General features: G+C 29.9%; 4 protein-coding genes across 4 annotated transcripts in view; 2 read left to right on the forward strand and 2 right to left on the reverse strand.

The window, feature by feature from the left end:
* The first annotated feature begins 93 nt into the window (after positions 1-93).
* On the forward strand, positions 94-2,681 carry LOC113374669 (ribonuclease P protein subunit p29). Its single transcript, XM_026614645.1, has 3 exons — positions 94-232; positions 2,019-2,483; positions 2,545-2,681. The coding sequence occupies exons 1-3, from the start codon at positions 223-225 to the stop codon at positions 2,679-2,681; spliced, it is 612 nt and encodes a 203-aa protein (XP_026470430.1). The 5' UTR covers positions 94-222.
* Positions 2,682-2,802: 121 nt separating this feature from the next.
* On the reverse strand, positions 2,803-7,417 carry LOC113377796 (GPN-loop GTPase 3). Its single transcript, XM_026618221.1, has 5 exons — positions 7,266-7,417; positions 6,739-6,935; positions 5,481-5,707; positions 3,153-3,258; positions 2,803-3,097 (listed from the first exon to the last, which is right to left on the reverse strand). The coding sequence occupies exons 1-5, from the start codon at positions 7,308-7,310 to the stop codon at positions 2,842-2,844; spliced, it is 831 nt and encodes a 276-aa protein (XP_026474006.1). The 5' UTR covers positions 7,311-7,417; the 3' UTR covers positions 2,803-2,841.
* A 1,603-nt stretch (positions 7,418-9,020) lies between these two features.
* On the forward strand, positions 9,021-11,319 carry LOC113377286. The gene is made up of 2 exons (XM_026617545.1): positions 9,021-9,311; positions 9,399-11,319. Exon 2 carries the CDS (start codon positions 9,428-9,430, stop codon positions 11,111-11,113), a length of 1,686 nt encoding a protein of 561 aa, XP_026473330.1. The 5' UTR covers positions 9,021-9,311; positions 9,399-9,427; the 3' UTR covers positions 11,114-11,319.
* Positions 11,320-14,053: 2,734 nt separating this feature from the next.
* Positions 14,054-24,556, reverse strand: part of LOC113376833 (jmjC domain-containing histone demethylation protein 1-like) — a 37,028-nt gene continuing 26,525 nt past the window's right edge. The window contains exons 9-17 of the mRNA XM_026616903.1: positions 24,157-24,457; positions 23,216-23,420; positions 22,797-23,012; positions 21,847-22,723; positions 17,730-17,980; positions 15,925-16,102; positions 15,684-15,847; positions 14,524-14,729; positions 14,054-14,410 (exon numbers count right to left, since the gene is read on the reverse strand). Of these exons, the coding sequence (XP_026472688.1) occupies positions 14,242-14,410; positions 14,524-14,729; positions 15,684-15,847; positions 15,925-16,102; positions 17,730-17,980; positions 21,847-22,723; positions 22,797-23,012; positions 23,216-23,420; positions 24,157-24,457 (2,567 nt within the window). The 3' untranslated portion in view covers positions 14,054-14,241. The remainder of the gene's footprint in view (positions 14,411-14,523; positions 14,730-15,683; positions 15,848-15,924; positions 16,103-17,729; positions 17,981-21,846; positions 22,724-22,796; positions 23,013-23,215; positions 23,421-24,156; positions 24,458-24,556) is intronic.

Consider the following 24,556-nt stretch of genomic DNA (forward strand, 5'->3'; position numbering starts at 1 on the left):
TTTAATATTAAGAACGTGTCCAATTACAGGTTTATAAAAAAATAAGAAAATAAAAGCAACGAACAACGATCCACAATCCACGGCCTGTTCTTCTACTGTCAAAGTCAAAATTAAAGGAGGGGATGAATGAAAGATGAAAACACATGGTTGTTTCATTAGTGAAATAAACTCGAATTTAAGTCAAGTAAAGTAGAATCACTAGTTTAATTAGATTCAACAAACATGGATTCAGGTAAGACAATGACAACAGGTATCCTAAAACTAAAATCAACCAATTGCACTTCAAAATTAAAACATGATTATTCTAACCTAAAAAACATTTGAAACGATTAACCCATTCGAGACCGGTTGCACACCGTGTGTGCAATAATAATAATGAGCAATTATCGGTTATTTTGACTAAAATAGTCGTCGTAAATAGTATTTGTAAAGTATAGAAAAACAAAATTTGGCATTGCTTTTAATGTAAAATTAACGTTTAGATTGTATAATAAGACGAGCACCCAAATTACTTGGCCAACAAAGTATACTCAGAAGCGCGCCCAACAAGACTAAAACGAAAAATTCCAAATGATCTTATAAATTTGTAAATTATTATTATTATTATTGTTATTATTATATTATTATTATTATTTTTATTATTATTATTATTATTATCTTACTATTTCTATTATTGTTATTTTGTTACATTTTATTATTTTTTTAGTATTATTTTATTATTCTGAAATTTTATTTATATTATTTATTAATCTTATTTTTATTATTATTTGCTTATATTTTACATAAAATCATATTACGGATATTATTTTCATGTAAATTTTATCCTTTGCTCTTTTATTTATTTAAATTTATATTATTATTTATCAATATTACTTGATGTTAATAGATTAGCAGTTGTAATAATTATTGAAATTAAAAAAAAAAAAAAAAAGATTGTATAATAGATTGTATAATTATTTCAAGATGAGTGTGGTGTTTCTTAAAAATGTATTCACAAATTGTATTTTATTTTTCATCACTGCGTTACATTTCTTCATTACTTTAAGATATTTTTCTAAAAATTTATCACACGGTGTGCAATCATCTTATTTATGCAAATTTGCTTACGAATTGGATGACTTCTGTAGCAAATAAGTTTTTTTTTTATTAAAAATGAACAATATAAACAAAAAAAACTTTTCGCTCCTGGGGACCGCGTTCGAAAAAAATCGCCGTCTCGAATGGTTCAATTCAGTTACATACTTGGAAAATTATTTATAGATTTTTTTGTGCAACATTTCATGATTTAAATTTTAAATGGATAAAGTATCTCGGCATTCACTTAGACAGCAAACTTAACTGGAAAATACACATAAAGAACAAAAGACAACAAATAGATCTAATCTTCAAAAATTGGCTCCTAAATAGAAATTCAGGATTATCAACTTACAACAAATTACTTATATATAAGGCGGTGATTAAACCCGTGTGGACCTACAGAATACAACTTTGGGGTACTGCTAAAAAGAGCAATTTAAACAAATTCCTGTGGCAAATATTAAACACTCCTCCTTACACGCCAACAGGAATCCTCCACAAAGACACGGGCATACCTACAATTCAAGAACATATCAATGGTTGCCATTAATTATAAGAACAGAATTGACATCTATCCTAACCAACTAGCAAGTCATTTATACCAGGAAGGCCAGCCGACCAGGCTCAAAAGAAAAATACCTGGAGATCTAATATAGTTTAATTAACTATAATATTTTCATTTTACTACATTTTATTGTTTTTTTGCTCCCCATTTGTCTTTAGTTTTTTTTATTATAGTAGATTTGCCATTGGGGGCTATCTACTAATTTGTAGATAATTAATTGTAAACAACTTGCCAGCATTCTCTGCTAAATGTAATTATTTTTATAGATTACAGAATAAAAATAAAATTAAAAAAATTAAATGGGCTCAATATGTATGTTTTATAATAGACATTAATATTATCTTGATAAAAACTGTATTTGTTTCTTTTATTTTAGAAAACAGTTACATTAAGGATATGCTGGTCGCTTCAATGCCATCCTCAGACACCAACCAAATAGAACAAGAATTAAAAAGAAGTTTCATATTTGGCAAATACAAAGCAAGTGTTCCTAAAAAACAAACTAAGCAGAAAAAAACTTTGAATCGTAAACAGAAAAAAGCATTAGGTTTCTATTCCATACCTAAGAAATCAATTAAATATGAAGATATGGAAGTTATACATGGCTTGTGGAAACAATACATGACGAAGTATTTAAACATAACTCCAGATTTCAGAGTGCCTTCAATAGGAGAAAAATCATGGGAAAATTTTAGTTTATTATTAGTTAAAGCAGACTTTCATGGTGCATTAATGACGATAGTTAGATCTCGATGTCCAGGTCTAGTAGGAAAAAAAGGAATTTGTATAATGGACACAAAGAATACCTTTAAAATTGTCTCTACAGATAATATAACAAGAAGTATGGCAAGATTACACATTAGTTTTTTTTTTCTTTTGACTTACTTGTACTTTATTTGCAGTTATACCCAAAGAAAACTCTGTCTTCAAATTCCACCTAGAAAATCTTGAATTCACAGTATTTGGAAAAAACCTAATGATTAGACCCGCTGAAAGATCTGTGAAGAAAATCAAGCAGCACATGGAAGCTGATATTTAAATTATGAGAATTATTTAATTTATGTAAAAAAATTTATAAAAAATTATTTTTCATATAGAATAATTATCTTTCATTTGGAACAAATATATAAGATATAAAAATATATTAACCATAACTCCAATTATAAATTCAACAATAAATTAAACACTGAATGGCCAAATTATTCATCATCATCAGGTTGATCAAAGTCTTTAGTTTTCACATCAGCATCTTCCCCAAACTGTAACATGTTATCTAATGTTATCAAAACATCCGCTAAATTTTCTTCATCTTGGATATTTAATGGTGTGAATCGAACAAGACTGTAATCTTCAATTAATTTCCCAATTGCTTCAGACAACCTGAAATGTTTTTCTCCCCAAACTGATGCACCAGTTACTTCACAAAGTAGGCTGTGGGGATCAGGCTCCAAATATCTACAAACATAATATTTTTTAAAAATGTAATTGATATGTTTTGCGATCAACTTACTTTTCTAGTTGATTTCTAGAAGTTTTTCCAAGTAAATCCATTTTACTTAATATATTCAAATGTGGTAATTCTACATTAACCATTACACTTAAAGCTGCCATTGTACCTGCAAATATTAGCAAAATAAGTGATTAGATATTGATATAATTATCTATAAAATTACAGCAGAAATTCCTTATTCTTTTGTACTTTTAACCCTTTCGACTCGGATGCCGCCGCTCCGGCGGCATGTTCATTTTACCGTTGCGCTCGGATGCCGCCGCTCCGGCGGCATTATATGTTTTACCGTTAAGCTCGGATGCCGCCGCTCCGGCGGCAAATCGTGTCGGCGACGACTCGTTGCAAACTAAACTTACATTTAATTTTTTTTTATTTTTTAAAAATTAATTTACTATTACATTCATTTATTGATTGATTCATTAATTTTATAAATAAATATATAACAAAATTAATTTATTAGCTCATGATCCCCATAATTCTAATAAAGATCTGTGAACAAATGATTTTTTAAACAATATAGCATGGTTTTGAGTGCAATTTTTTTAATTTTCAAAATTTTCTATTTTATTATCATAATAACTATATTTAAAAGCAATATAACCACATTTTAAAAAAATCCGATACAAAAAAAAATTCCGAGTTGAGAGATAAGTATAGCACTATAATATTCCGAGCGCAGCGTACCGACTGGCAGTCCGACTCCCGAGTCGAAAGTGTTAATTTCAAGTTTATTACAAACAAAAGTTCTTACGTAGGGATAGTAAGAATTTGAGCTGAGAATTGTGGATTTTTGAAGGTTTAACATTTTTTTGAGTTAAACTTATGTTTACAGTTTGATTTATGAAATACGATGGGGATTTTATGAACCTGATTTTTTCATCGGATTTCAATCCGAAGCACTACTATTATTATTTATATTCGATGCACCTCCTTTTTTGATGTTTTAATGGAATTAATTTGTGTCCTATTCACTTCATCTAGACTATTTTATTTTTATTTACTTCATTGACCCAACATGATTTGAAACTGAGCTGCTGTTATGGAATTTTGTTCCAATTTTTTTTTTTTTTGGAGTCGAACTGATGTTTAAATGTATAATCAATGTATATCAAAATGCTTTAATAAAAACTTAATTATTAACAATATATAAAACAATCATACAAAAATAAAGAACAATCAACAAATTAGCACAATTATCTACTTGAATTGCTGATCGCTTATTTCGATGGGGATATATCAAGCCTTTTTTTGTTGCTTGTTTTGACCCCTAAATAAAGAATTTTGTTTAAAATTAGTCAAATCTTCTCTTGCAGCGGCATTTATATTCCTTAAGTAGGTGCATGGGTTTTCAAGACTGTAGTGCAGCTGACATTAGTAAAGATTAAAGATTGATCGGGGAGAGATAGATTCGTGTTTTTGTTCAAATTTTTTATCTAGGATAGGCAGTGATCGGTGTTTTTTGTTTCAAATTAACTATTGGAACAGAATTGTTATTGGTGATTCTCTGCCTGGAATAAGTCTTTGGTATTATTTCTTTCATCACTTTCCTGATCATTTGATACTGCTTTTTTCCTACACTGTCTACAAATGCAAGATAATTTTACTGAATCATTCTTGCTAAAAGCTATCAAATTTTTTTAAAAAATAACCTAAAGTTAATTTTCTAGCCATAGAATTCATTTTTCTTGAAATTTGAAGTAATACTCGAAGGTGATTCCAGTTCATCAGAATCAATATTTAAATTGTAAATTCTGCTGGAACTTAGGATATTTGAATTGGAGTGGTAAAATTACCATTATTAGAACTTCTTGAAATCTTTTTTACAGGTGATTTCAGTTCATCAAAATCAATATTTACATTACAAATTCTACTGGATTTTTGGATGTTTAGTTGGAGCGGTAAAATTACCATTATTAGATCTTTTTGGATCTTTTTTTACTAGCCTTGAATTTATACTTAAATCACTATCTTCAGGTTCATTTTCTTTCATTTTAATGTTTAGGTATTGTTGATTTAATATATGTAATATCAAATGTATTCAAGTTGTGCCATTTAGCCAAATATAATATATAATATAATATGCAATCAATGTACTGAGTGTTTTGTAAGTAAAATGATAAGTATGTTTTAGAAATTAGATTTTTATACGTGAATAGTATATTTTGTTTACTAATACACTCAATTTGTGTTAATGTTTAAATTGCTAATATAAGATTTACTGTATTTCATTAACACGATGTTTATAAATAAATTTTTGAAAACTATTTATCTGTTCTTACTTCATTTGTATGTATTTTTATATAAGAAAGATCAAAATAAATACCCAACCTGACAAAAATTTTGGCCCATCTATCATAAATTGTGAATCCACCAAAAATACACTGCATAATCTGAAATTCCATTGTTCTAAAATATGAATTAATTGTCGAACAGATGGTAGGTGTGTATACAACTCGATTTGGCCTGGTAAATCAAATAATATATAATCGTCTTCTGGATCACCTTCCTCACCAGATAATTCTTCTTCAAGCCATGAACAATTTTGGACAAGATATCTACAATTAATAAATTGAAAGAAAAAAATGTACCAATCCAAATATATATATATATATATATATATATATATATATATATATATATATATATAATCTGGTAAATGTTAATTGTGAACAATACAACACTCAGATTTTTAAGACACACTATTTAATAATTACAGACGTTTCGAGACCATGCTATTCCTCATCTTCAATGTAATTTCAAAACAGTAAAAATTATATACTAATACATTATTTATTATTTTATTTAAATTATATTTAATTTTTGAAAAACAAAAGAAAAACAACTATCTCTTACAATGCTTGACACAGTACTAAACATGCAAATATTTGAAAACAAATCTTAAGTGTGGAAGATGAAGGGACAAGGATGGACATTATTATGTAAACAAAAAGGAGTGCGCGATCGCATACTAAAATCAACAAATGTGAAAACAGATTAATTTATTGAAGAGAATAAGATAAATGAATGAAAATAGTAAACATATAAAATTATAAATTATTAATGATGTTTATATAAGAGTTGTGTAAGTCAATTCGTCAAGCATTGTAAGAGATAGTTGGTCTTTTTTGTTTTTCAAAAATTAAATGTAATCTAAATAAAATATTAAAGAATGTGTAGTAAATAAGTAACAGTTTTTGATATAACACTGAAGATGAGGCATACCATGGTCTCAAAAAAATTGTAATTATTAAATAAAGTGTGTGTTAAAAATCTGAGTGTTGTATTGTTCATATTTAACATTTACCCTTTCCACTCACAAATTGCGAGATTTATATGTATTTTGGCGCCGGAGCGGTGGCATTCGAGTGGAAAGAGTTAATATTCGTTCCACTCATATTACAATATTCTATAATATATATATATATATATATATATATATATATATATATATATGTATATATATATTATATTAACACTACAAAGTATTAACTCAAAAATATATGATAAACTATACAAAAAATCTACTGCTATCAAAAAGTTATTTTAAGTAATTTACACATAAATTAATAAATCAATTGAACCATACTCTATGCAAAAGACGAGTCCTCCATTAGGTCCAAATTTCAGTTCTTCATCCTCCATAGCATCACTTAAACAAATTAATTCTCTTATGTCAGCAATCGGTTCGTAGTCAAAATGTTCAGCTGCAGGATCCAAATTAACAACATGAATAGTTCTACCTTCATCTGCAGCATGCCGAACCATTGCAGAGCAGTAAGTAGACTGTAAAATGACCAAAACTTGAATAATAATAAAAACTATACATAATACTCATTGACAAAACTTTTTTTTATTTATTTAGCAATATATACATATCTATATTTCAGTCAGGGCAGGGGTGCCTGGTATAAGAGATTACGGATTGCTTTATACAACTTAAAACCAAAAAATTGTACTTATTTAAATAAAGGTGTTTTGTAATTTACAATATTGTTCATAAAATGTGTTATTATTTTTATAACATTTATTGTTTTATTATTAAATAAAAATAATAAAGCATTATATGTTTTAAGGTTATGTTCATAAAATAATATTCTTCCACAATATTCTCACCTTACCGCTACCCGCAGGACCCATGACCAATTGGCCGTACCTCATTTTAAATAATACAATAAATTATTAAACGATTATTAATAAAACGTAATTCGATTTTTAATCAATTAACAACGCAATTTGAAAATCAGTTGAACATAACCGCAATAAATAGAAATTGACATTTGTATATTTTTCATAGATAGGTAAGAAAAAGAAGAGTCATAGATAAATAAAAATGAGAAGAGCGCTGGTAAGCGATTTACTAATGCTACTTCAAGTTAGTGGCTTATTTATCTATGCATGGCATTGTGCCTTAAGGCAAATTGCTAGAACTTCCCGTACAAAAACTTCTGAAAAAGCTTTAAAATTTTTGAAAACTTTGAAAAAAAATAGATTTTTGAGAACTTTGAAATTTTTCAAAAAAGTTAATTCTTTGAAAAATTTGAATTTTTTCATATTTGGAAATATTTAGGAAATTTTAGGAACTTTTTAGGAATTTTTTATATTTTGAAATATTTAGGAAAAAATATCGAAACCTTACAGATAAACATTGGTACGGAAAATCCATAGAAATGTAAACAAAATTTGTACTTATTATTAAAATCTTCATAAAATATTTGATAATCTGATGTGTCTATATCTTATGATCATTTTTGACCGTCAAATGGCATTTTTTTTAAAACTTTTTCACTCGATCTCCAAAACCGCTAGACTTGCATTCGCAATAAAGTTATTAGTTCTTTATTTTGTCAATAGAAGTAAAATGTTTTTGAAATATTAAAATCATACGCTCCGTACTCTCAAAAATTTAATTATCATTTTTGGCACTTTTTGCCCCGTATTTTCGAAACGGCTGGACCTCCCTTTGGCAAAAACTAATCAGCACGTCTCCTTACCAATAAGAATCGAATGTCCATTTAACTTTCCGTAGGGTAAGTTATTGTAATTGGCCAAAAATCAAAATTAAAATTTCTTACATTTTTTCACGTTTTAAAAGTTTCTGAACATTTTGGCATACCTCAGAAATAATGAATGTGTGTGTATGTGCGTATATATGTATGGACACAATTTTTTGTTCACGTTTTTCGGCGCATGGATTAACCGATTTGAATGGTTAAAAAAACATTCGATTCCTATTGATAGGGAGACGTGCTGATTAGTTTTTGGAAAAAGCAGGTCTAGCCATTTTAGAGATACAAAGCAAAAAGTGCAGAAAATGGATATCAAGTTTTTGAGAGAACGGAGAATCCCATTTGAATGATCTAAAAAACATTCAATTCGTAATGACGAGGACAAGTGGTAATTAGATTTTGGCAAAGGCAGGTCCAGCCGTTTTGGAGATATTGAGCTAAATGTGCTTGTTTTGACAAAATAATTGCTTTTGGATAAAAAAAATTTTCGTTTGAAAACATTCCTCAACATTTCGTTACGGTACGGTAAGTTTCAGCAATTTGCCTCAAGGCACGATGCCATACACTACTAGTTGCATGTAAATTTAGTCTTTCTATAGTTTGTATACGTTTATAATATATACACGGGTACCATCCAAAAACCAAACATACTAATAGAACTAATTTTATTTCATATAAAAAAATTGTGTTATTTGAATTATTTGAACTTTGCGCCTAGCTGCATTAACTTGAACCGTTTCAGAAACATTTATCATTCCGCATGTTCGCAAACTTTGACACCTTTGAGAACTTTTTGCGCAAGTCAACCCAAATGTAGAGAAACATGAGAGAAACGCCAAAACTGAAGCTAACTTCTCGATGTTCAGTATGACTCACAAAAGTTCGAGAGTGGATTCTTTGGATTTTCAAAACTAACTCAATTTTAGTAGCATAACTCAAGTTCAAGTTCAATTCGAATAATACTTTAGAACTATATTTAAATATATACATTCTCTATATAAACTAACAGATATCAGTTTTTTACTATAATATGTAAGTTTGTGCAAAAAATTACTGGTCTTTGTCGTCTGAGAGTTAAATGTAATTTAAAATTGAAGAAACATGCGGAGTGCTCGGCGGAATTTTTAGGATCATTAGAAGATCATAAACTTTGGTACACATTTTTTTACTATCTTAATTTTTAATTAACTTCACAAAACTTATTTGATAGTTAATAAATATTTTATATATGCACTTTTAGGTTAAGCTGTTTTTTAGAAAATTAGAAACATGAATTCCAATTTGCCTTTGCTGTTTGCAAATGGATTCCCAACATCAATTGAAAATGCAACAGTAAGTCAATTACAGAGGTTTATACCTTTCTTGGTGAAATGTTCTGTTGGGCGTGATTCTCCATCCTTCACAATGCCCAGGTGGTGGCCAGAAGCATTTCCAATGATTACACCAGATTTTGAACCTGTTTGGGAAGAAAATGATTGGTTGAAATTTCTCAGAGATTTAGTTATTTCCTGCTACAAGTTTCACGATAGTGAATATTTATTGCATTTTTGCAATAACTTAACAAGTCATCCCAGGTCAACTTTACGTTACATTAATAACTTTAATGGCACAACCTCTTTGTATGTAAAGGGTGAAGGAAGATTACTATGCACGTTTAGGAATGAAAATATTACGTATGATAAGAAAGAAGAGGATTCAAGAAAATGTTTGAAACCTCGAATAATTAATGCCATAAAAATTTTGGATGATGACAATGATGATGAAATGGTAACAACAGAAGCCATTGATATATTCATTTGTGAGAATTGCAATACAGAATTAGATTGCTTGAGTGACTTACATACCCATGAACTTGTTTGCGAAAACAAAGATATTGAAGTTAATGTGTATAACAGTGTAACAGATAGAAGTAATCCAAACTTATTAAACTATCTTAAACTACACTCGATAAATGATGCTGAAAAACCTAACATTCAAGTTTCTTCAAGTCCTGTAAAGCAACCTTTAATTTTAACTCATCGCACACGCAATCGGGCAGAAATGAAACAACTTCGAGATATTCCATTCTCATCTCCTGCTGGAAAAGTTCTTCACCAAAAATTAAAACTTGGAATAGATAAAGCAACATTGAATGAAAAATTAACTAAAGTAGAAAAAAGTTGTCCAGCGCCTAACATTAATGAAGAAGTTCCTAAGTATTTAACAAATACTAAGAATAAAACTTTCAAAGTTTCATACAGAGAAAAGCTTAAAATGCATTCAAGGTATTACACATTTCCTTTCGGTCCCTTTTGGACAAAACGGTCTAATAATTTCGTAGACACTCCAGTGTTAGTTGATAGAAAAGATGATCAAGCTGATGATTACTCAGCTTATAAAATACATGATAACTCAGCTTATAAAACAGATGATAACTCGGCTTTTAAAATACATGATAACTACGCTTATAAAATGGATGAGAACTCAGCTTATAAAATAGATGATAACTCAGCTTATAAAACAGATGATAACTCAGCTTTTAAAATACATGATAACTTCGCTTATAAAATGGATGATGACTCAGCTTATAAAATAGAAGATAATTCATATGATAATTCAAATGAAGTAAAACCGTTAGTAAAAGTAGATTGCGTCATAAATTTATGTTCTTCAGATGAGGAAGATAATTTAGCAGAAATTGAAATGGAACAGGAAGATCCTATTTCTTTAGAGCCTACACCATTACTTCCTTTAAACAATTCTAATGATGATTATGCCAAAATCATTCCTTTATCTCTTGTATGCAAAAATGATGATGTAGAAAGTTTTTTACCTGTGACAAACATGTTCAAGGCCCCATTGGGTGTTTGCGACTTTATTGATTTGTGCTCTTCTGATGAAGAAACTATACTGCCCGACTTACCAAATCATCCACATCTTAGTATTGTTAGAATTCCTGCAAAACTAACATTATAGTTTTTAAAATTAATTAGTAACAGTATATGACATTCTTTTATGCTATGCAGCATTACAAAGTTTAGATTGTACTGTTGTAATTAAATGTATATATTTAATGTGATACTTCTGTAAGTGTATATATATATTGTTATGTTATGGAATTTTATATATACATTTGTTCATGTCCCACAATAATACTTACCATTAAAATTCCAAACAAATGTAGAAACAGATACGTACTAGCAATATCCAAACAACTACAAAATTTATATTATGCAAATATGACTATTTCAACAAAAGTGACAATTTTTTCTCACTTAAATTGTTATTTAGTATATTCATTCATATTGCATTTGAAATTAATTTCTGTTACTAATTTTTATTGCACTTTATGTGAGTTCCTTATACTTGTTTCTTTTTATTCTAGGTTTAAAATTATGAATTATGAAAAATTATTATAAATTCATATATATATTTTGGATATGCCAGAAGAGTGAGCTATTGGATATAGAATCTACATTCAATATTAAAAACTTAAACTAAATTATAAATTATGAAAAAATCTTATATATATATATATATATATATATATATATATATATATATATATTGTATATACCATAAAATCTCAAGAGTGAGCCATTGGACATTGAATCTATATCCAATAACAAAAACTTAAGATAAATGATTAATGAAAAATTGGTGTATATTTTTAATATACCCCAAGTAAGTAAGTCATTGGACAATTAATCTTCCTTTGCAACCATTTGTAAGATGGTGGATTATGTATAAGACTAATTATCTATCAACTGATTATGAATTAAATTAAATGTTAGTTACGACTGAATTGAAGCCGTTGTCCTAATGAAATATGTAACTTTTTTTTATTTTCTTTTGGTACACCATAAAAGATTTGAGAGTAAGTCATTGGGCAATTAATCTTTCTCTGCAAACATTTGCAAAATGGTGAATTATGTATAAGACTAATTATCTATCAATTGATTATTATGAATTAAATTAAATGTTAGTCATGACTGAATTGAAGCTGTTGTACTAATGAAATATGTAACTTTTTTCTTTTGATACACCACAAAAGATTTGAGAGTAAATCATTGGGCAATTAATCTTCCTCTGCAACCATTTGTAATATGGTGAATTATGTATAAGACTAATTATCTTTCAATTGATTATGAATTAAATTAAATGTTAGAGTTATGACTGAATTGAAACCATCGTATTATTATTTTAGTATTTTTTTCTCTTGATTCAATTCTTTCACCACAGAAGTTTGAGATAAACAATGGAATGAATCTGGAATGTTTATTAAGATTGTAAGACTAAGTATAAGACTAATTATCTGTCAACTGATTATGAATTAAATAAAATCCTAGTTATGATTGAATTGAAGCCGTGTGCTAAAAAAATATGTAATCGATATTTTGGATATACTACTAATGTTTGAGAGTAAGCCATGGGACAATTAATTTACCTCTACGACTGTTCATAAGATGGTAAATGAACTATGTATAAGACTAATTATTTGTATCGACTGATTATGAATTAAATTAAATGTTAATAAAGTATTTTTAATTTGAATGTTTGTTTATTATTAACCTTTTCCGCTCGGCTGCCCCCATAAGGTACAACATAAGTCTAGCAGTTTGTTTATACATACAAATGACTCAGTTAGTATTGAAGCGTCAAATAAAATAGGTCAAGGATGAGCAAGACGCGGCCCTTTAAATATTAGAAGTAGAATTTTATTTATTCCATCAACTTTCTTCCTTCAATAAATTCATTATAAAGCATTCTTCTCTTGTTGCATTAATTAATGAAATATTTACTTCTTTAAAATTAGTATTTTTATATTATAATGTTTATTAGTATATATCAATCACGACATAAAATTTTAAAAAGTAATTGCGGCCTATGAGTCAAAAAGGTAGCTTTATAACTTCCCGTAGGGTAAGGTATAGTAATCGCAAAAAAATCGAAAATGAAATATTTTATATATCTTTACGTTTCAAAGGTTTCTGAACTTTTGGCATACCTTAGAAGAAATGGATGCACATGCGTGTGTGTGTGTGCGGATACAAATTTTCGTCGACGATTTTGGGAACACCGATCAACCGATTTGGATAATTCAAAAAACATTCGATTCGTCTTGATAAGGAGACGTGCTGATTAGTTTTTGGTAAAGGCAGGTCTAGCCGTTTCGGAGATACGAGGCAAAAAGTGCCGAAAACGGTAACTCACATTTAAGAGAACGGAGCGGCCGATTTGAATAATTCAAAAAACATTTTACTTGTATTGAGAAAATTAAGAACTGATTGAATTTTTGGGAAGGTAGGTATAGCGGTTTTGGAGATCTAGTGAAAAAAGTAAAAAAAAATAAAACTTAGCGGTCAAAAATGATCATCAAATTATCAGATATTTTACAAAGATTTTAATAATACGTATCAATTTTGTTTACATTTCTAAAGGTTCCATAACATCGTTTGTCCGTTAGACGACGACGCGGCGCTTACGCGCTTCTATATTTCATCTCTATGTAGTTAAAGCAGTGTGATTGCTTTGAAAAGAAGTTCAAAATTTCCAAAATATTTCAAAATAAAAATAAACATTTGTTTAAAAAGCTAATTTTTCCAAAAAAGTAAATTTTTTCAACAATTTAAAATTTCTCAAAAAACTAATTTAAAAAAAAATTAATTTTCAGTACAGGAAGTTTCAGCAATTTGCCTCAAGGCAAGATGCCATACACCACTAGTTTTTAGAATAATATAAAATCAGAAAGCAATGCCGAGGTGCTAGATTGTTGTTTAATTGATGCCGGTAATATTTTCTATAAAAATTTAATTTATCATTAATTTCACATTTAATGTGATGCTGCAATATAGAGAGCATAATAATGTTATTTCAGAAACGAGAAGGTATTAAAATAGGTTTATATTGTCTATTATAACAGCAGATATTAATTTTACATTCGATTTATACAAAGCTGATTCTCTGACAAGATGGCTTCTTCTCACCACATTCAAAACACTGGACAATCATTACATTTACTTTTTGTCACAATTACACTAAAATTAACGAGTCATCAAAATAAATTTAGATTATACATAAACGATAGGAAAACCAATACTAAATCAGACAGCAGCTCCCGCACTTGTGGCTGTATTGTTAGATACTTCTGGTGGTTCTGGGGTATGATCAGGAGGTGTTGGGGGACCTTCATCAGGTTTGCTTTCAAGGGAAAATGGAGGAATTCTGCAATCGAATGTATGACCATCTTCTCTTTCTAATCTAAAAGTGCCCCTACATAAATAAAAACAGATTAGCAGTTTCATTTTGAAAACTTAGTATCAATAAATATTAAAATAATTCAGGCCTATTCAGAAACAAGATAACTAAAACAGAAAATTACTTACCACATATGACCACTTGGAGCTTGTAGACTAACATGACTGCTATATTGAAAAGCTGGTAATCTTGGACTAAGAATTGGTTCTTGCCCAACTACACCGCGGCCTCTAACAGTTTCTAAAGTACCAGACAGAGAAAATATACGCCAATGTCTTTCTCGTAATTGGACACTCAATTCTCCTAAGTTTTCCAGCCTTATGCAATACCTCCACTGAAATAAATAATGTAATTATTAAGAACATATTCCATATTAATTATTAAATGATAATTATTTTTAGAAAATTAGTTCTAATTGTACAAAATTAATTATAATTATATAATGAATTCAATAGTTAATTATGTAAACAACAGTTCAAACATTTCTAAATGAAAAATAATATGTCCAGAATATTAAAGATATAATAATGTATTAATAACTAGTGGGGTGCATGGCATTGTGCCTTAAGACAAATTGCTGGAACTTCCCGTATCGTAATTGAAAATCTTGGTACGGAACCCAAAAACAAATTACACAAAATGTGTACACATTATTAATTACTATTTTTATTGAGAGTCCATAACCGCTGGACCTGCTTTCCCAAAAATTTAATCAGTTCTTCATTTTGTCAATATAAGTAAAATGTTTTTTTAAATTATTAAAATCGAACGCTCCGTTCTCTTAAAAACTGAGTTGTCGTTTTTGGCACTTTTTGCCCCGTATCATCAGAACGGCCAAACTTGACTTCTCCAAAAACTAATCAGCACGTCTCCTTATCAATACGAATCAAACGCTGTTTGAATTATTCAAATCAGTTGATCCGTGTTCCCAAAATCGTCGACGAAAATTTGTATCCGCACACATACATCCATTTTTTTTAAGGAATGCCAAAATGTTCAAAAACCTTTGAAACGTAAAGATATATAAAAACTTACATTTTAAATTTTTTGCGATTACTATAACTTACCCTATGGGAAGTTAATTAGAATGCATATAAATAATATACATTTTAATTATTGACTATTGAATGAACATTATTCAGAAAAAAAAAGAGTTCAAATTAAGTTAATATTGTAACATAAGGAATATAGTAAATATAGTACAATATTCGAACTTTTCACCAAAGTGTATAACTTATGATATTTTACATTGTAAGATATTTAGTTGAATTTAAATTTTATACATTACCCAATATACAGAAGCTGCAGGTGCTTCTCTGCAGCCCATATAAAAAGGTATTACAGTAACTCGAACATTTTCAGTTGTTTCCTTATGCACATCTGATAGTTCAAGCCAAGGATGATTCTTTTTTTGCCATGCTCGCAAAGTATCTTGAGCTTCAAAAGGGGGATCTGAAATCCCACAACATAAAAAATTATAAACTGAATATTCATTATAAAAAAAAGAAATATAATTAATTATATCTAGCCTTTCTCTGGATGATGTGCCAAAAATTTATCAAACAATTCATGCTGTAATGGAGTTCTTTCTGCTGATGTGTAGGGTATTATATCTTCATGAGCTACATAATCGAGCCCTGGTATTGCATACAGACTGCGACTAGATTCTTGATTTCCCAAAAATGTAACAGCTTCTGTTTGGGCTCTCTAATAAAAATTAATGAAAAAGATAACTTACAATATAGAATATATTAAGTAATCATCATTTATATTAATATATATATAGTCTATTATATATATATATATATATATATATATATATATATATATATATATTAATTTTTTAAATATATAGCCCACAGATTTTTTCCAAGAGGACTTAAAAATACAATTATTTTACATAAGGGATAACAATTAATATATATACAAATATTATACAATATGGATAAATTACAATATATAGTAAAATTAATTATGCACTTAATACAAAATTACATAATAAAAGATTTTTGAAAAGAAATAAAAAGGTTGACATGAGCAGATGGATATTATTTTATTAGATGAAGTGTTATGAATATCTGTTTCATTATTAATTAAGTTAAATTTAGAGGACATAAGTAGAATAGGCAAATTTAAGAGAGAATGAGATTTGGGAGTAGGATAATTAAAAAATACTTGCAAATGCGAAGATATCCTAGGAACATTAAAGGAGAGTTGGTTAAGAATAAGAGGACAGTATATGGCATTATTGCAAAGTTTAAATAAGAACATAATAGTAGAGATAAATCGACGTGTGGCAAGAGAAGGTAAACCAAACTCTTTTAACAAAGTGTTGTAGTCAAAGCCACATTTACGGTAAATTTTGTATATTTTATAATAAAGATATTTTAGAAATTTTCGCTGGACTTTCTCTATAGCATCGGAGCTGTTGATCTGATGAGGATACCAAATGATTGATCCATATTCTAACTTGGAATGTACATTTGCATAGTACATGCAAAGCAGTGCATTATTTGAATTGAATTCTTTACAACTTCTCAGTATCATTCCTAAAGATTTATGTGCTCTATTACAAATATCAGCTATGATTTCATATTCAATATGTAATGGAACGCACTTATGTGAAAAAGTAAGAATCATGCACTTTAAGATATTTAAATGTAGTTTGTTATAGACACACCAACAGTGGAAAGAGTCAAGTTGAGATTGCAATAACAAGTAGTCATGAATAGAATTTATTTTGAGATATAATTTGAATCTGCAAACAATAAATGTGGACACCTAATAATTTCAGATATGTCATTAATAAAAATAATAAATAGTAGTGGACCAAGAATGGATCCTTGAGCACTCCTGAACTGACATTTTCAATATTGCTCAAGAATCCGTTAAGATAGACAAATTGTTCACGATTATGATTACTCTTAAAAAAAAATAAATAAGTAAAGAAATAGGACCAATCTTAGATAATTTAGTAAGAAAGATGTTATGATCAATTTTGTCGAAAGTTTTACTGAAGTCAGCATAAATAACATCATTTTGTCCATTAGTGTTAAGATTCTTAGCTATAAATTGTTTAATACAGATTAGGTTTGTAATTGTATATATAAATTATTAATTACCATTTGAACATTTTGTCCAGTATTTAAAAATGTATTTAAGAGTTAAATAGAAAATAATGGAATGAAACAAATATAAATAATTAAAACTTAAGGAATAACACCACTGTAAATTTTTATTTAATTTAAATACTTGCAAATGACAAGATTTTAAGATCAAATAGAAACAGGTAATACTTAATTAATAACATAAAAAACATTTTTCCTTCACTTACTATATACGGACAATCCCTAGAATCAATAAGAACTTGATAAAACGTATGTGTTTTTCCTTTAACTTCTTTCCCCACATTATTGCTATCATCAGGCCCGGTGGCAGTTGGGTGCTGATTTGGCAGATCTCTGTCATAGACCCTGGCAAGCCATGGAAATAATACAACGCCTCTATATCCAAAAACACGGTGTAAAATTAATTGTCCAGTGTCATACTTCCCTTGAAGTTTTGGTGTTTCGAGCTTGCCTACTTCTGCAAGTCTAAAGGGAAAAAGATTTACAATTAATAATGAGCATCATATGCAAATATATATATATATATATATATATATATATATATATATATATATTTCAATAGCAATCAGAATATAGGACAATTCTATGAGCTATTTGGCTTATGTCATCATTCACTCACATACATATACACACACTTTCAAACACACATGTAAATTATTCTGATTAGCACTATGTTGGATTTGCTCGCACAGCCCCACAATTCTATGCCATAAATCCATTGGTTTTATTACTTGTAAATTAGAAATTTATTGTCAATAAATAGAATTGACTTGCGTCTCCGAAGCCAGTATAGTTCAGCGGTTGGAATTTTTATAGTATTTAATTTTGTGCAAATATGGTCCTTCTACGTCAGCCTTCAATCTAGATGCATACCTAATGATTTGACCCATTCAGTGCTTGAAATTGTTTGGCCATAAAAATTCACTCCTGGGCATGCTATCTTGTCCAGTGTAAATGTTATATAATTAGACTCATTTATTTTTATTCTCCATTTTTTTGACCAATACTCTATAACATTTAGATGCCTTTGCAAAATTAGCAAAGCTTTAGAGGCATCAGCATGTGTCGAAAGAACTGCTATGTCATCATAGAAATGGCGCCAAAATACTGCCTTGTGGAACTCCTGCCTCAATCTGATGAGATGTTGAAGTTTCAGTGTTGACATGTACTTTGAATTTCTTATTGGCAAGATAAGATTCTAGGATATTATAATAACCACTTGGAGGTAGAGATCTAATTTTCGATAAAAGTCCGTTGTGCCACACCTTATCAAAAGTCTGGCTCTCATCTATAAAGACTGCAGAACAGAATTGTTTGGCCTCGAAGGTATTGTTGATGACTCTTATGATTCTGTGGCACTATTGAAATATAAACAACAAAACGAACGAATAACATTCTAAGTCAGTCATATTCAGTTAGTCTTCCGCGTTTTCAGTGTTTTGCCTTTTTGTGACAAAAGCATCTAATGTTGTTTTTCTTCTGCGCTTTTCTCTTAAAAGCTCTTGATAAACGGATAAAGCATCTCTACACCACGCCTTACTTTAGAGCTCCTGTCAAAATTCAGATCATTTTGAATGAATTGATCAATTATTTCATTTATGGTAGACAAAGTGCTTTTTACAAACACCATCGAAAGTACTTTTTACTCTTCCGCTGAATCTTGATGTCAACATTTGTTGTTTTCTTCTTGTTCAGTTAATTCCTTGAGCTCACCATTAGAAAGACTGCGCTGCTTCTTGAATTATTTCTTCGACATCTTTCTCATTTATTCCTTCAAAACCTGGGTCGAAATAAAAGAGCGCTAAACCGAAACAGCGCTAAACAATACTGCGTTAAACGGGGTATTACTGTATATGAAAAATGGCTTGTGCAATTCTAATACAAGACTTGTAGCTATTATAAGAGACATTTTCTTACCTGGACGTTGAGATAAATTAATAATAATAAAGAGGCAATTGAACACAAAGTGGCAACATGATTTAATGACTAATATAAGACATCACTAACTGTAATGTGCTTCTGTTTAATACGGCGCATGTTTATTGTTGTTCCAACAATAAGGTTAATGGGTAATTTATGCAAAACGCATATCAGTTATTAACGTATAATCTCACAATAGACTCTCTGATACAAGAATAAACAGCCAAAAACCAGTACTAACAAAATCCTTCATTATTTCTTGTAAATTTTGCTTCCAAATCCATCCTATGACAGTTGCGCAACACTTAACCTAAAACTTAATATCAAATATACAACATTTTATTAATTAATACCTTGAAAATCTTGTATCCTGCGTAGAAAATAAGCGAATAAGAAATTTAAAATCACAGATTTGCCTTTTAGTAATCCTAGCCAACTCCATTTTTCGCAAATGTCAAATTTAAGGTACCATGTTGATATTTTTTGTATTAAGAATGGTTCTCAAACTCACTAATGACCGTGATTGTGCAAAAGTGATGATTTTCAAAAAAAAAAAAAAAAAGTAAAATGACAATTACGGCTTATTAATTTATTATGATATATAAAATTATAAAATCATTTACTCAACATTTGACAGTTTACAAAATTTAGTTTCTCGAATTGTTCTGTAATTTAATAATTTATAAACTATAATGTATTTTACTGTAGGCATTACCAATAAAAGATGGCGTTATACTAGGAATATCCTAGGAATCCTAGGTAATATCCAATCATAATCCGCGACAAAATACGTTTAATACAGGATTGAAAAACCTAAAATAGTGCATAATTATAGCAACGGAAATAAAAATTTGACTAGTTGGTATTGGTATTTCGCCTTGAGGCAAGTTATATGAACTTCCCGATATGTGTAAATAATCGACTTAATAAAATATATATATATATATATATATATATATATATATATATATATATATATATGAGCCATTAAAAGTTTTCCGAGTGGATTCATTACACATAATTTTCTAAAAGCGAATTTTCACAAATCGAAATTTTTTATAATTGAACCAGTTTCCGTAGGACTTCAATAGTTTAGTATGTTCATTAAGACCAAGTACTCTGTCGTTATACCAAGTAAATCGTTTATTTTTAATTTTAACAAACCTCAAAAAAAACTACTTATTTTCTCAAACTTTGCTGAATTTAAAAAAAAAAACTACTTATCGTAAGGCCGTAATATTTCAGTAATTTCTATAAGACCATGATACATACCAAAAAAAATAAGAATTCGGCCCAGTTCAGTCGTTTTTGAGAAAACGTCGATTTACGGCAAAAAATTTGTTCACGCACATACTTTTTCCAAATTCGGTCTTATTCGATTCAGAATGGCTTCATACGCCGAGAAAACATAAAATTGGCGAATCGATTTTTTTTTAAGAAAACAAACTTCTCCTTCGGGAAGTTAAAAATACAAAATTAAAATAAATGAATAAAATTCTTTAACTAAAATATTGGCGGGCCGCATGTTGCCCATCCTTGATCTATTCGAGGCTTAAACTGCCGAGTGCCTCAGAGGAGGCAGCCGCGTGTTATGCTAGACTTACGTTGCCCCCAAAAGGAGACAGCTAGGCGCAAAGGGTTAAAATCTTACTTCCTTCACATAATTTTTTTCTGCATATGTACCTGAATTAAAACAAGAATATGAGAAAAATTAGGAAGATGGTAATATATATATATATATAAAGTATGATGTTTATTTAAGATATTTATAAGTTATATACAATTATTTTTTCAAGTTCATAATTTTTTTACTTTTGATGTGTAGAAATATATAAAGGAGTGATATATATGCATTTCATTAAATTTGTTCAGTTTGTCGTCTTTGGTTAAAATATGAAAATAATATACTTCAAATAAAATTAAAATATACATCTATCAAATCATACATCTTATGATAGTGCATTATCATAATGAATACTCGACAATTAGTTAAAACAACTTAGTTGATATATCTTTTTTAGCTTAAAACTAACATGGCCTATCAGAATAAACTTTACGTCTGCTTATTGCGTCTTTTGTCGACTAGTTTCACATCTAAACATTGCAAATCTAATTTTGACTTTGCAGCAAATTTGATTACTGCTTGTGTTGACACTTGTGGGGCGTGCCTGAGATCGAGGCAAGATAATTGTTGACATCTAGATAAATGTTCTAATGTCAACTCTGTGATTAACTTACAACCACTTAAATTTAAATTTTTAAGATTCACTATTGTACATTCTGTTGTAGCAAGTTGTGCAATCCCCGCGTCCGTAATTCTCTGACAAGAACTAAGATCTAAATTAGTTATTTGTTGGAGATTTTGAGTGATGTACCTTAAAGAAATGTCACTTATGTCTGTACCAGCTAATTTTAAAATTCGTAAATGTCTTAACCGAGTTTTGCTATCAGCCAAACCTGGTCTTGAATCAAGAGGTGGAGATAAGATATCACGTAAAGCAGCATCATTAAAACTTTGTACGAAACTCAAATCTAGATCGTGAATTGGAGGACAATAACAAGTCCTTAAACCTATGACTCCTGATGCAGGATTGCCCTGTAAGCTTAAAATTTTCAAAGTAGGTAACCTAGCCAACAACCATATTAATTGTCTTTTAGCTATGGTAGTCCAATCTAGAATTAGATGCTCCGGTTGACGTCTAATTATTCCCGAAAGTAATGAAGCACTTAAACGACACTGTTTGATTGTCATTACTTTCCATAGTGATGGGTCTATGGAAACTTTTGCCCATGTTTTGCAAACCAATGCACACCTCAACAGTTCGCTTTGTGGCAAATATTCAAATATCTTCAGAAGGCAATTTGTGTCCAAAGCATAATGATTTCCATGAGATATCACAGGTTGGGTTAAAGGTCCAGGCCTAACGGGGTACATGGGTTTCTTTAGTACCTTAGTTGAATTACTACTGAGGTGGTGTGCAAACTGCATTCGTACAGCTAATTTTCTAGGGGGCTCTGATTGTTCTTCTTTAGCGCTTGTAATGGTAACACCTTCTTCACTTTTTCTTTTTTTGGTATCCAAATTGAGTATTTCAGTATCATCATGTTCTTGCTTGATAGGTAGAGTAGGTTTAACATCTTCTTCTTCGTCTTCAGAGCCATTGCTATTGCAACCATCATTATCAATCATATGTTTGTGCTCAATTGCAGAAGATGCATCACTACTTATTGACATTCTTCGAATGTCAGAAGACTTTTGTCGCGCACGGAAATGACGAGGCTAAGGAATAAAATATGTTTTAAAATATGACAAATCATTTTATTATAAGAGTACTAAAATAAAAATAAATTACCCTGTAATCTGCATTTTTACCAGAACGGCAACACAGTGGACACTCCCAACTGTTGGGTAAATCTTCATTAACAACTCCTTCCGCGTTTTCCGATCCCATTGAATTTGGTGACATTGTCTTTCGTACACAAGATGGATGCGCAATTTCATAGCAAATGCAACATTCCATCAATGCGGAAGCTGTTAGAGCACCATCTCGATGGGGTAGGGGTCTGACCTAAAATGACACATCAAATATGATAATTGGAGGTGTAATGGACCCACTTTGGAAATCACTGGTCTAAATTCTTAAATTTATTGGATAAGAGGTACAGAAGCTCAATTACGGAATAATTTAAAATCGCATGTCGGGGTATCGCTATAGTCAGTTTCAATTTAGTGCAAGAAATCTGTAAGAAGATACATTTAAACTAGACTGACCTGCTGCGACGTTGCGACCGGAGGTCTTCCCCATCCGTCCAGGCCGCAAAGTGCGCAAGCGGCGGTAACAGGCAACATCGGTTGTAAACATTGGCGCATATTGCAAGTCTGCTTAGCGCGACCTGGACCACCAAATTTCACCATGTCCAAACAGAAAGTACATTCGCCGCAATCGGAACGTTGACAAGCCTCACACTTTTTGCACCTGAAACATAAAAGTAATGCTTATAATTTTTTTATGTCAAATAACTGCAAATAATGAACAAAACACAAATCTAAGTAGGTGTAAGTATCATTTTGCCTTAAGGCTAGCTGAATGAACTTCCTAATAATTAAAAAAAAATCGGCTAAATCAAGTGGTTAAATGAAAGAATTTTTTCCCCAAAAGCAATTGTTTCGTAAACACAAGCAGAAAGTTTTTTGAATCATTCAAATCGGATGCTTATTTGTCTTAAAAACTGCTATTTTTATACATTTAGCTCTATATCTCCAAAACGGCTGGGCCTGCTTTTGCCAAAAACTAATCACCGCTTCTCCCCATCATTACAAATTGAATGCTTTTTAAATTATTCAAATCTGATGATCCGTTCTCTAAAAAACTCGATTTCTATTTTCTGCGCTCTTTGCTTAGTATCTCCGTAACGGCTGAACCTGCCTTTGCCAAAAACTAATCTGCACATCTCCCTATCAATAGGAATCGAATGTTTGAATGAAACCATTCAAATCGTTGATCCATGCGCCCAGAAACGTGAACGAAAAAATGCGGGCACACAACACAAACGCAACATTATCCGATTTTGGTCGCGTACGATTCAGAAGGACAAAACGCCAAGAAAAAATTAGCAAGCCGGATTTCTGGCGAAAAGAAACTACTCCTTTAGATAGTTAAAAAAAAATTAAAACTATAATAACATGATAAACTATAAGATATGTTAATTTACCTCGTTCTACGTCTCCTAGGTCCGCCATTCTTATCCATATTTGGACTAGAACCAGAATTATTATGATGACCAATTGAAGACGAAGATGAATTATTAGGATTCTTTTTAGAACCTGGCGGCCTTCCTGGCCCTCTATGTGGAATAGGATTTCCTTCACTATCGTATGTAATTTTTGGCGGTCTACCGACGCTTCTGACCGGAGTTAAATTGTTATGAAGTCTTTTCTCATGAAGATAATGATTGCTTACGTAACTACCTCCAGATGGATGTTGTAGATTATTTCCATAAGGAGAATCTAGAGCTAAAATATGGTATAATATAAATATAATATTATAAAAAATGATCTAAACTAAATAAAACTGAAAAATCCGAAATAAATTATCTTCATACATTTTTTTTA

The sequence above is a fragment of the Ctenocephalides felis genome, unplaced genomic scaffold, assembly GCF_003426905.1.
Source record: "Ctenocephalides felis isolate EL2017-DRISC unplaced genomic scaffold, ASM342690v1 CF-g0.4_SCAFFOLD_01886, whole genome shotgun sequence".
Classification (NCBI taxonomy): Eukaryota; Metazoa; Arthropoda; class Insecta; order Siphonaptera; family Pulicidae; genus Ctenocephalides; species Ctenocephalides felis.

Coding starts and splice junctions, on each gene's coding strand:
- LOC113374669 (XM_026614645.1), top strand. Junction 2,484..2,544: donor TACAGATAATATAACAAGAA/GTATGGCAAGAT, acceptor CTTTATTTGCAG/TTATACCCAAAGAAAACTCT.
- LOC113377796 (XM_026618221.1), bottom strand. CDS start 7,310: ATGAGGTACGGCCAATTGGTCATGGGTCCTGCGGGTAGCGGTAAG. Junction 5,708..6,738: donor GGACTCGTCTTTTGCATAGA/GTATGGTTCAAT, acceptor TATTAATTGTAG/ATATCTTGTCCAAAATTGTT. Junction 3,259..5,480: donor TGGGCCAAAATTTTTGTCAG/GTTGGGTATTTA, acceptor TAATATTTGCAG/GTACAATGGCAGCTTTAAGT.
- LOC113377286 (XM_026617545.1), top strand. CDS start 9,428: ATGAATTCCAATTTGCCTTTGCTGTTTGCAAATGGATTCCCAACATCA.